Source organism: Amphiprion ocellaris, chromosome 16, assembly GCF_022539595.1.
Source record: "Amphiprion ocellaris isolate individual 3 ecotype Okinawa chromosome 16, ASM2253959v1, whole genome shotgun sequence".
Classification (NCBI taxonomy): Eukaryota; Metazoa; Chordata; class Actinopteri; family Pomacentridae; genus Amphiprion; species Amphiprion ocellaris.
In genome coordinates, this window is record NC_072781.1 from 25840215 (window position 1) to 25853417 (window position 13203).

A 13203-nucleotide genomic window follows, 5' to 3' on the forward strand; every position below is an offset into this window, starting at 1 on the left:
GAAGGCATCAGTTTGCCAATAATATCAATACTGGCATATCATGTAGTCCAATTTGCAGCCTACAGCTAGTCAATATGGTTTCATGTATCAGCAGACTGTCAGAGCCTCAAATTAGTCTAAATGTTGCCTGAGACAGTTTTACATCTTGATAAGCAAACAAATTAAGGAGTGTGAAATATTCAAAGTTAATATAAATATATAAAAATAAAAATCAACCATTCCATTCGGCATCACCATTAGCCTCGTCTCACCCTGAGACTCACACAAGAGGAAACTAAATAACCACACACAGTCCTGCGTACTAATTCAGCGCTGGCGAGCAAAAAAAAGACAGCAATACTGCCAGTGAGCTAAAGATTTGCAATACCTGATCCCCAGCTCCACCACAGCCTCTTCCACCCTCCTCATCTCTGTCTCTCCATCACTGCTCACTCTTTGTCTTCATCTGCATTTTTTCTCTCACTCATTTTTACACCCTCTCTGTGTGAACATGCTCCTGACCAGTTTCCCTGTGTGTGGGTCTGCAGCCTCACCAGTGCGTTTAAACAGGGTTCCAGAGGGATGCAGTCAGCAGGAAGAATCTGACAATTTCCATGTTTGGATTCCTTTGAAATAACCCTGCTTGGGGAGTACCTAACAATGACTTTTGAGCGCAGTGGGGCGACTAGAGCGCAGTACTAACACAGTCCCAAATGTTACCCTGATAGTGTGGATGCTGTGAATGGGGTTGGACTATACCGATTCCTAATAACTGCATCTGTGTGGCAGAATCCACATCAGGAATTACCTCCGTACGGAAAGCATATTCAAGTACAACTTCGAGGCAGCCTGCTGAAGCTATTACTCACTTAACATGTTAATATCATCAAGACATAAGATATGATGCAGCTGTTTAGAATTAAACAGGAAGCAAGTCAATTAGTTCAAATTAATTCCATTTGCATTGTAATAGGTGCACAGTTTCATGTGTGAAACATATTTAGAGATCAGTGGCTCACTGACCACAGAGACGACTTTTGGGTTGATGCTTTCACGCCAAAGTGCTTAAACTGAATTTGTCTGAATTATGAAAAGTCAGAGATGATGTGCTATTTCTGTAGCAGCCATGGTGAGAGCTGCACCTCTCTGACCCATGGCTCCCCTGTGATAAGACTAACTGGTGCCCGGTGAGCGGAGGGAACACGGTACCTCCTCGAACAGCTCCAGGCTGTACGTGTTGTCGTCATCCGCGAAGAAAACCACCCCGGTGTCCCGCCTGCTCCGGTGCTGCCGGAGCCACGCGAGAGCCACATTCCTCTGTTCGGTGGCGCGTGGCATCCCGGCGCGCTTGAACCTGCGGGGAGTGAACACATGCAGATGCGTGTACGGGACGCCGCACCGGGCCAGGAAGCGCGCCACCAGCTCCGTGCGCGCCGTCGAGTCCTCCACTACGATCCAGTGGAACCGGGGCACCTGGCGGAATGCGTGGGCCAGCCGGGTCAGCTCCGCTTTCTGCACCGGCCGGGTGTAGGTCGGAGTGATGGCGTAGATGATCGGCAGGGCGGACTGGTTGTGGGTGCCGCCGACCCCCGGTGCGCCGGCGGTTCTGGCCGTCCGCTGCGTCCTGCCGGTCCGACCGGCGACTGGAGCCCGGATGGTCCTTTTACTGTCGATATCGATCATGATGATGACAATCAGGACCCAGGGCAGCAGGATGAAGAAGCGGCTGAAAAACACTGATTTCATGGCGAGTGTGAAGTTACCGTGCGCCCTCCTTTCACTCACTCCATCACAAACAGACAGGGACGACCGACCGCAACTCCGAGAGCCGTCCTTTATATCCCGTAACCTCACTCTGCACGGCCACACAACACAAACCGGAGACTTGAGTCCATTCCAAACTATGTAAAGCTCAGAACCATCTGCTGCGTCCCCCGTCCCGGCGGGACCGTTTCCCCGGAGCCCCCCTCCTCCTCCTGCCGCGCCGCTCTCGGATGGGACTTGAGTACTTCTTCGTCGTCCTGCCCTCCTTCGGCTCGCTCACTCGCAAGCCCCGTCAAAATCCCATGTTCAGCCGCCCTTGGGTGCGTGTTTTCCGGAGGAGAACAACAAGCCGGAGCAGCCTTCCCTGCAGCAGGCGCTGAGAAGCCACCGATGTGCGCCGCCGAGGAGCATCACTTGGCGAGGACGGAGCACTGCTCTGAGTGTGAGGATAATAAGGCAGGAGGGGAGGAGCAGGTGCAGAGCAGAGGAGGGGAGACGGGATAGAGGAGAGAACCTGGGGAGGCAGAGAGACATAGAGAGAGACGGGGAGAGAGAGGAGGGAGAGCGGGAGAAAGGCCTTGTTGTGCATCAGTGTCCGCTGAGAATTAAGCCAGCTGATAGAGGAGAGAGAGAAGCCTGAAGAAACTCCCGCTGTTTGTCAAGAATAAATTATTAAACCAAAATAGGAGGACTTGATATGAGGACTCGCGGGAACCACGGATCCTTGGAGGGGCTACGGGGGCAACAACGTGAAAAATATTCATTTTAGAAACAAACCGAATGAATTACTATGCTTTTCAGTTTCGTCACCGTTCTTAAAGTACTGTAAAGCTGTCAGCAATAATTATTTTCATTATCAGTACATCTGATGATTATTTTCTTTTTATTTGGTGCATAAAATGTAAAATAAATACACATTTTTCGGTCTAGCAGTTAAACACCCCAAATATTAATTTATTATTACAGATTTCAGAGAAGCAAAGCTGGTGGGTCCGTGTACGGATCTGGTAATTGGATTTTCCGTTCTGAAACGGGTATTGAAAAACAAAAAACGAGTGGTTATTTGATTTTCGTTTTAAAATACAAAAATTAAAATTGACATACAAGGTGTTTTTCCTTTTCATGATCAAAAAGAGATAGAGGATTTTTTTTAAATGATTTGATTTTCGTTTTATATTTAGAATAACAAGAAAGTAAAATCAGTAAGAGCCAGAAACGAAAAAAGGTCCGTTTTTTTCATTTTCTGAGACCGGAAGTGGTCATCAGCAAGCAGCCAAACAGAGTACGGTGTATAGACTGTACATACATTTTTTTTCGTGAGTTTTCATGGTCAAAATGAGAGATCAGGTGGTCGATCTTAAAATAAATCAATATTGATTTTTTTATAGAGCGTTAAAGTTTTGTGAAGCCAGGGGGCGGGACTACTTGATTGAAAGTCCGGTCCGGAATGATTGACAGGTCCTATGGAGGAGGCAGCAGAGTCTCTGCTCTCCTCGTTTGGATTAATTCTGATATAATAACTGTTGGTTTATTTATCGGTGGAGCAGCAGAACATTTTCCACAGACAGTTTTCCTGCCCGTTGGCTTGTTTTAACCAGTTTTCTACCTTCGGCTGATTCTACCAGCAGACACTGAAAGGACTCTGATAGGTAAGTAAATGTTTATTTTCGTATCGGTGCCGCTTTTAATGCACTTTATATGCAGCTTTACTGTCAGATATAATGTGTGCCATGCACTCCAGATGTTGGTGGAGTTTGTTTCAGTGTGTGTTGACCAGAGAAGAAAGTTAGCATAGTAAATATTAGCTTTAATGTTAGCGATGCTAACCGAGCTAGCTGCTCAGTCGTCGTAGCCTGATTAAAGATAACGTAGCATCAAGCTAATGTGTTGAGTTTCATGTAAACAGCTGAAGTGTGTTGTGTTCCTGTAATGTGGTTCATTAAGTTCATAAAACTGTGGCTGGTTGACATTAAAGTAACATTCAGGAAACTTAAATGTGATTAAAACAGTAACGTTAATGTTCTAGTTGTCAGTAATCAGCTTTAATTTGACACTAACACAGATTCTGTTTTAAATGACATCAGTTTCATTAAGTTGTTGAAAATTGTCTCATTTGTTGTTGTGATGTTGCTGCTGATTCATTAAAAGCAGATGATCCGTGTTGAAGATACGTTTAGTTCTAGTATCAGAAGTACAAGAAGGAAAATGGAAGTTTAGTTCTGCTACATCAAAGATTTCAGGGTTAAAATAACTAAATGAGTCTTTATGCCTCAAACTTTATTTTTACAATAAAGAAATAATGAAATAATCACAGATAATAAAAATATAAATAGCAGAGAAAACCTGAGAGAATAATTTCCTGAAAAGTCTGTGAAGGAAAAGCAGCTTTTTATCCTGAAAGATCAGAATCAGCTCCAACATCTGCATCTGACAGCATCAAGTCAACCAGAAAGAAAAGAAAAAAGAAAATGACTTCTTTCTGATCACATCTGTTCCGCTGCTCACAGTCTGCTGCTGCTCACATTCTTCACATTTATAGTCCACTTTTAAAAGTTCAGCAGACAGGTGCTCTGCTTTGGAGTGTGACGATGTCGTCGGTGATGTGGAGAGTGAAGTTTCCGTTTCACCCACAGCGTGCTTTAGGGCAGTCAGGTCAGACTTGATGTTTGAAATACTGACCAACAGCTCAGATTTAACTGTCTGTAATTCCATTTTGATGGGTGTTTAACTTTCACTCAAAGCCACCAGGAGCTGGGTCTTTAAAATAACCGCCGTCTCGTTACAGAGTGAAAGTAGCAATTCCTCCTTAAGGTCAGAGATTGCAGCATCTGAGGGCCTCTTCAAAAGAAGACATAGTTGATGAAGGCGTTCTGGAGCAGGACCAGAAAGACCACGACCAAGCAGCCTTGAGATCTTAGGAGGCGTCTCCCTCAGGTGGGTGTCAACGGTGTTCATGGTCAGGTCTGTGGTAATCCTGTCAAAAAACAAGACAGGAAAAAATGTAGATGATAAATCAACATGTAACCAAAGCACTCTGTGTATAACGCCATAGTATAGGATGTAGTTCAGAAAATGTCAAAGTATAGTATACTTTTCAAGAATAACATAGCATGGCCTGTAGTTCATAGTATAGCATGTCGGCAAAAAAACCCAACGATTATTATGTGGTTCAAAAGTGCAAAATGATAGGATGTTACCTAAAATCGTCATGTATGATTTGTGGTTCAAAAAATGTCATAGTGCAGTATATTGTCAAAATAGTATGTTTTTCAAGAAAACATCAGAGTATATGTCGTCTAAAAAATGCCATAGAATGATATTTCATTGCACAAGTAAAAGTATAGTAATTTTTAAAACTGTTCAGATTCTTATAATATGTTACTAAAAACAAAAAAAACTTAAAAAAAAGTCATAGTAATATGTAAATTTAAAAAGCCTGTAGTATAGAGTGTCGTCCAACAAAGGTCACAGTATAGCATGTCGCTCTAAAAACGTCATAGTATAGCATGTTGGTCTAAACACGTCAGACTATAGCATGTCGCTCTAAAAACGTCATAGTATAGCATGTCGCCCAAAGAACATCATAGTATAACATGTTGCTCTTAAAACATCATAGTATATCATGTCGCTCAAAAAACGTCATAGTATAGCATGTCGCCCAAAAAACGTCATAGTATAGCATGTCGCTCTAAAAACGTCATAGTATATGTCGCTCTAAAAACGTCATAGTATAGCATGTCACCCAAAAAACGTCATAGTATAGCATGTCGCTCTAAAAACATCATAGTATATCATGTCGCTCTAAAAACATCATAGTATAGCATGTCACCCAAAAAACGTCAGAGTATAGCATATCGTCCAAAAAACGTCATCTTGTAGAATGTTGCTCTTGAAAAGTCACAGTATAGCATGTCGCTCTAAAAACGTCATACTATAGCATGTCGATCTAAAAACATCATAGTGGGGCATGTCGCTCTAAGAACGTCATAGTATAGCCTTTGGTCCAAAAACCGCCATAGTATAGCGTGTCGTCCAAAGAACGTCAAAGTATAGCATGTCACTCTTAAAATGTCATGGTATGGCATGTCACCCAAAAAACGTCATAGTATAGCATGTCGTCCAAAAAACGTCATCGTATATCATGTCGCCAAAAAACATCATTGTATAGCATATCACTCTTGAAACGTCATAGTATAGCATGTTGCTCTAAAAACGTCATAGTATAGCATGTCACTCTAAAAATGTCATGGTATAGCATGTCGCTCTAAAAAGGTCATACTATAGCCTTTGGTCCAAAAAACGTAATAGTAGAGCATGTCATCCAAAGAACATCATAGTATAACATGTTGCTCTAAAAAAGTCATAGTATAGCATGTTGCTCTAAAAGTGTCAGAGTATAGCATGCCGCTCTAAAAATGTCATGGTATAGCATGTCGCTCTAAAAACGTCATAGTATAGCATGTCACTCTAAAACCATTATAGAATAGCCTTTGGTCCAACAAACGTAATAGTAGAGCATGTCGTCCAAAGAACATCATTGTATAGCATGTCGCTCTAAAAACGTCATAGTATAACATGTCGCTCTAAAAAAGTCATAGTATAGCATGTTGCTCTAAAAGTGTCAGAGTATAGCATGCCGCTCTAAAAAGTCATAGTATAGCATGTCGCTCTAAAAATGTCATGGTATAGCATGTCGCTCTAAAAACGTCATAGTATAGCATGTCGCTCTAAAAACGTCATGGTATAGCATGTGGCTCAAAAACGTCATAGTTTAGCATGTCATCCAAAGAACATCATAGTATAGCATGTCGCCCAAGAAACGTCATACTATAGCATGTCGCTCTAAAAACGTCATCGTATAACATGTTGCTCTAAAAACGTCATAGTATAGCATGTCACCCAAAAAATGTCAGCGTATAGCACGTCGTCCAAAATACGTCATCGTATGGCATGTCGCTCTTGAAACGTAACAGTACAGCATGTCGCTCTAAAAACGTCATAGCATAGCATGTCACTCTAAAAACGTCATACTATGGCATGTCGATCTAAAAACGTCATAGTATAGCATGTTGCTCTAAAAACGTCATAGTATAGCATGTCGCCCAAAAAACGTCGTAGTATAGCATGTCGTCCAAAAAACGTCTTCGTATAGCGTGTCGCTCTTGAAATGTCATAGTATAGCATGTCGCTCTAAAAATGTCATAGTATAGCATCTCGCTCTAAAAACGTCATAGTATAGCCTTTGGGCCAAAAACGTCATAGTATAGCATGTGGCTCAAAAAACGTCATAGTATAGCCTTTGGGCCAAAAACGTCATAGTATAGCATGTGGCTCAAAAAACGTCATAGTATAGCCTTTGGTCCAACAAACATCATAGTATAGCATGTCACTCTAAAAACATCATAGTATAGCCTTTGGTCCAAAAAACGTCATAGTATAGCATGTCGCTCTAAAAACGTCATTCGTATAGCATGTCACTCTAAAAATGTCATAGTATAGCATGTGGCTCCAAAAACATCTTAGTTTAGCATGTCATCCAAAAAACATAGCATGTCGCCCACAAAACGTCATAGTATAGCATGTCGCTCTAAAAACGTCATAGTATAGCATGTCGCTCTAAAAACGTCATAGTATAGCCTTTGGGCCAAAAACGTCATAGTATAGCATGCGGCTCAAAAAACGTCGTAGTATAGCCTTTGGGCCAAAAACGTCATAGTATAGCATGTGGCTCAAAAAACATCATAGTATAGCCTTTGGTCCAAAAAACGTCATAGTATAGCATGTCGCTCTAAAAACGTCATTCGTATAGCATGTCACTCTAAAAATGTCATAGTATAGCATGTGGCTCCAAAAACATCTTAGTTTAGCATGTCATCCAAAAAACATAGCATGTCGCCCACAAAACGTCATAGTATAGCATGTTGCTCTAAAAAACGTCATAGTATAGCATGTCGCTCTAAAAAACGTCATAGTATAGCATGTCGCTCTTAAAACGTCATAGTATAGCATGTCGCTCTAAAAAAGACATAGTATAGCATGTCGCTCTAATAACGTCATTGTATAGCATGTCACTCTAAAAACGTCATAGTATAGCATGTCGCCCAAAAAACGTTGTAGTATGGCATGTCGTCCAAAAAACGTCACCATATACCGTGTCGCTCTTGAAACGTCATAGTATAGCATGTCGCTCTTAAAACGTCATAGTATAGCATGTCGCTATAAAAATGTCATAGTGTAGCATGTCGCTCTAAAAACGTCATAGTTTAGCATGTCGCTCTAAAAAAGTCATAGTATAGCATGTCGCTCTAAAAACGTCATAGTATAGCATGTCGCTCTAAAAACGTCATAGTATAGCATTTCGCCTAAAAAATGTTGTAGTATAGCATGTCGTCCAAAAAACATCATCGTATAGCGTGTCGCTCTTGAAATGTCATAGTATAGCATGTCGCTCTAAAAACGTCATACTACAGCACGTCACTCTAAAAACATAGTATAGCCTTTGGTCCAAAAAACGTCATAGTATAGCATGTCGCTCTAAAAATGTCATTCGTATAGCATGTCACTCTAAAAATGTCATAGTATAGCATGTGGCTCCAAAAACATCTTAGTTTAGCTTGTCGTCCAAAAAACATAGCATAGCATGTCGCTCTTAAAACGTCACAGTATAGCATGTCGCTCTAAAAAAGACATAGTATAGCATGTCGCTCCAATAACGTCATAGTATAGCATGTCACTCTAAAAACGTCATAGTATAGCATGTCGCCCAAAAAACGTTGTAGTATGGCATGTCGTCCAAAAAACGTCACCGTATACCGTGTCGCTCTTGAAACGTCATAGTATAGCATGTCGCTCTTAAAACGTCATAGTATAGCATGTCGCTCTAAAAACGTCATAGTTTAGCATGTCGCTCTAAAAAAGTCATAGTATAGCATGTCGCTCTAAAAACGTCGTAGTATAGCATGTCGCTCTAAAAACGTCATAGTATAGCATGTCGCCTAAAAAACGTTGTAGTATAGCATGTCGTCCAAAAAACGTCATCGTATAGTGTGTCGCTCTTGAAATGTCATAGTATAGCATGTCGCTCTAAAAATGTCATAGTATAGCATCTCACTCTAAAAACGTCATAGTATAGCCTTTGGGCCAAAAACGTCATAGTATAGCATGTCACTCTAAAAACATCATAGTATAGCCTTTGGTCCAAAAAACGTCATAGTATAGCATGTCGCTCTAAAAATGTCATTCGTATAGCATGTCACTCTAAAAATGTCATAGTATAGCATGTGGCTCCAAAAACATCTTAGTTTAGCTTGTCGTCCAAAAAACATAGCATAGCATGTCGCCCACAAAACGTCATAGTATAGCATGTCGCTCTAAAAATGTCATGGTATAGCATGTCGCTCTAAAAACGTCATAGTATAGCATGTCGCTCTAATAACGTCATAGTATAGCATGTCACTCTAAAAACGTCATAGTATAGCATGTCGCCCAGAAAACGTTGTAGTATGGCATGTCGTCCAAAAAACGTCATCGTATACCGTGTCGCTCTTGAAATGTCATAATATAGCATGTCGCTCTTGAAACTTCATAGTATAGCATGTCGCTCTAAAAAAGACATAGTATAGCATGTGGCTCTAATAACGTCATAGTATAGCATGTCACTCCAAAAACGTCATAGAATAGCCTTTGGTCCAAAAAACGTCATGGTATAGCCTTTGGTCCAAAAGACGTCATAGTATAGCATGTCGCGCTTAAAACGTCATAGTATAGCATGTTGCTCTAAACACGTCATACTATAGCATGTCACCCAAAAAACGTCATAGTATAGCATGTCTTCCAAAAAACGTCATTGTATAGCATGTCGCTCTTGAAACGTCACAGTATAGCATGTCGCTCTAAAAACAGCATAGCATGTCGCTCTAAAAGCGTCAGGCTATAACACGTCGCTCTTAAAAACGTCATAGTATAACCTTTGGTCCAACAAACGTCATAGTATAGCATGTCGTCCAAAGAACATCATAGTGTAGCATGTCGCTCCAAAAACGTCATAGTATAGCATGTCGCCCAAAAAACGTCATAGTATAGCATGTGGCTCAAAAAACGTCATAGTATAGCATGTCGCTCAAAAAACGTCATAGTATAGCATGTCACTCAAAAAACGTCATAGTATAGCCTTTGGTAAAAAAACGTCATGGGATAGCATGTGGCTCAAAAAACGTCATAGTATAGCATGTCACTCTGAAAACATCATAGGATAGCCATTGGTCCAAAAAAGGTCATAGTATAGCCTTTGGTCCAAAAAACGTCATAGTATTGCCTGTCGCTCTAAAAACGTCATAGTATAGCATGTCGCTCTAAAGACGTCATCGTATAGCATGTCACTCTAAAAATGTCATAATATAGCATGTGGCTCAAAAACCATCATAGTTTAGCATGTCGTCCAAAAAACGTCATCGTATAGCATGTCGCTCTTGAAACGTCACAGTATAGCATGTCCCTCTAAAAACGTCATAGCATAGCATGTCGCTCGTAGAAAACGTCATAGTATAGCCTTTGGTCCAAAAAACGTCATAGTGTAGCATGTCGCTCTAAAAACGTCATAGTGTAGCATGCCGCTCTTAAAACGTCATAGTATAGCATGTTGCTCTGAAAATGTCATAGTATAGCATGTCGCTCTTAAAACGTCATAGCATAGCATGTCACCCAAAAAACGTCATAGTTTAGCACGTCGCTCTAAAAACGTCATCGTATAGCATGTCGCTCTAAAAACGTCATCGTATAGCATGTCACTCTAAAAATTTCATAGTATAGCATGTGGCTCAAAAAACACCATAGTTTAGCATGTCGTCCAAAAAACGTCATAGTATAGGATGTCGCTCTAAAACCATCATAGAATAGCATGTCACCCAAAAAACGTCATAGTATAGCATGTCGTCCAAAAAACATCATCATGTACCATGTCGCTCTTGAAACATCACAGTATAGCATGTCGCACTGAAAACGTCATCCTATAGCATGTCGCTCTTAAAAACTTCATAGTATAGCCTTTGGTCCAAAAAACCTCACAGTATAGCATGTCATCCAAAGAACATCATAGTATAGCATGTCGCTCTAAAAACGTCATAGTATAGCCTTTGGTCCAAAAAACCACATAGTTTAGCATGTCACCCAAAAAACGTCATAGTATAGCATGTCGCTCTAAAAATGTCATAGTATAGCATGTCGTCCAAAAAACGTCATAGTGTAGCATGTCACCCATAAAACGTCAGAGTATAGCCTTTGGTCCACAAAACATTGTTTTGTTCCGGCTGTCTGAAGTAGGGGAGGAGCAACACCAAAACAGTCCAAACGCTGGTTTCCAGAGGGTTAGACAAGTGTTTATTTGAAAGAGGAAGTTTACAACAACACAACATGTGAGGGGGTTAAAAGCAAATGGTTGTTAGTAAAGTAAAAATAAACAGAACTAAAGTGAACTTCATGTTGACATTGATGGGCATTCCAACCAGGAACAAAGTAAAAAATAATCAATACGGAAAAAAAACTCTTCCTGTTCACCTCTTCAAGCCCAAAAACACACTGCAGTAGCACCCTAAACTAAAACTACCAATGGGTTCCCTGTTTTCCTTTCTGAACAATTCAAAGGTCCCTCTCTATCTCCCTACACATCCACCAACCACTGGAACACATCTCCAAAGTTCTGCTGGGCCAGCTCAGCTTCCCCTCAGAAGAAGTTCCACCAGATGAAGGAGCCTTTTGAGAGGCAGCTGGCATCGTGATTGGACTGTACTTTGGTCTGTTCCAATCCAGCTTCAGCTCCAGAGACGGCAGGCGGGACGAGTCAACGGAGGCCGGGTGGACGAAGGCATACAGCTGAGTACAATCCAGAAAACAACAGAGGAGGAGTGCAGGGCCAGAACAAACAGAGTAGCATTGTATGTCTCTTAGAAAACATCATAGTATAGCCTTTGGTATGAAAAAACGCCATCATATACATCGTATATTGTACAAATAACAAGTCAAAGGAAAGAGACATACATTGTAGAATTGTAGTAATTGTGGGACTGACTGATTTACTGATTATCAGTATTTTATTTTTTACTGATTTACGGTAATAAATACATTTAAAAATGGTGCTACTTTGGCTCTGAACCTTTATCTACCTGTGGTCCCTCTGTCTTCTGGAGTAATTTGATTGGTTATACGTCATGAATAAAACTCCTTTAACTTAACATCTGTAAACAAAACAAAAACGTATCAGCAAAGTTTTCTGTTCGAGTTTGTGTTCTTCTAAGTTTCACGCCAAGATTTTAAATACTTTCATTTACTGCAAATGAATATCGACTCCAAATGTCTCACTAATAATCATTATCAGCCTTAAAAACCCACAAAACACCCCTCTATACTCGACCACACTTAGTACAGTCTGGTTTCCCCTTCTATAAATCTGCTTGGAATCGTCCACTTCCTGTTTGTCAAAGTGGCCTTCTACCTGGACAGGTTTTGTTGGAGCTCATGCAACAAACATTTTGGGTAACTGCACATTAATATGGATGGATGACACTGAATTAGAGTCTGTTTTAATGAGACTGAGTTAAGATGTGTAGCTCTGTCATTAAATAGTAAATTATTTCTCAGAATTCACAGAGAAAAGTCTGAAATGTTTGCTAGGTTAGCATCCCACATGTTCTTTGGCTCAGCTAAAGCTAACTCTCTCCAACTTCTGGATCTCTTGAGTTGCTTGTTGTTAAAATATCTTGCTAGATTTGCTGAAACTCAGAAAGTCTGAGATGTTTGTTCAAAATAAGCTCATTCTCAAGTCTTATCTGAACTGTCCTCTTTTGTTTGAACTTTCCCTAAACTTAGGAGTTAATGACAGAGTAGCACATCCAGACTCAGTCTCATTTATGTAGAGATTAAACTTCAGCGTCATTCATTGATGTTAAAGTGCAGTTTTTCAAATGTTTGTTACACATGCTCCTGACCAAACCAGTCCAGGTGGAAGACAAAGTGAAGAGAAAGCTCCAGAGGATGAATATCACACATTTACGTTGGAAATAAATGTCCTTTAATTTGACATTGTCATGCAAATGATGTTCAAATGTTTGAGTGTTTTGTTGATGTTTGTTTCTAAATGTTTTCTGACACTCGGCCCCAAAGATTAAAACCTTCTACGGCTCACAAGCTGCAACAATTCACACATTTTCAACTATCTTGCTGACTAAGATAAAAAGTGAAAAACTCTGATTCCTGCATCATGAATGTAAATCTTTTTGGTTTTTATGACAGTAAACCAAATATATTTGGGTTTGACATTTTATAAACCAAAACAAGAAATGAATTAGTGGAGAAAACAATCAACAGATTAATGGACAAAGAAAATGTGTTTTCTAGCATATATGGCTGAATTACTCCAACATTATAAGTTACAATTTTAATTCAGTTTTATTTATATAACGCCAACTA

At 40.4% G+C, this 13203-nt stretch overlaps 1 protein-coding gene and 1 long non-coding RNA gene across 2 annotated transcripts in view; one reads left to right on the top strand and one right to left on the bottom strand.

The window, feature by feature from the left end:
• Positions 1-1725, bottom strand: part of b3gat2 (beta-1,3-glucuronyltransferase 2 (glucuronosyltransferase S)) — a 61253-nt gene extending 59528 nt beyond the window's left edge. Inside the window, exon 1 of the mRNA XM_055018346.1 lies at positions 1189-1725. Within this exon, the coding sequence (XP_054874321.1) occupies positions 1189-1725 (537 nt within the window). The remainder of the gene's footprint in view (positions 1-1188) is intronic.
• Positions 1726-2406: 681 nt separating this feature from the next.
• On the top strand, positions 2407-12984 carry LOC129350791 (uncharacterized). Its single transcript, XR_008604308.1, has 2 exons — positions 2407-4677; positions 11383-12984. It is a non-coding gene; the product is annotated as an uncharacterized LOC129350791 (long non-coding RNA).
• Positions 12985-13203: the final 219 nt, after the last annotated feature.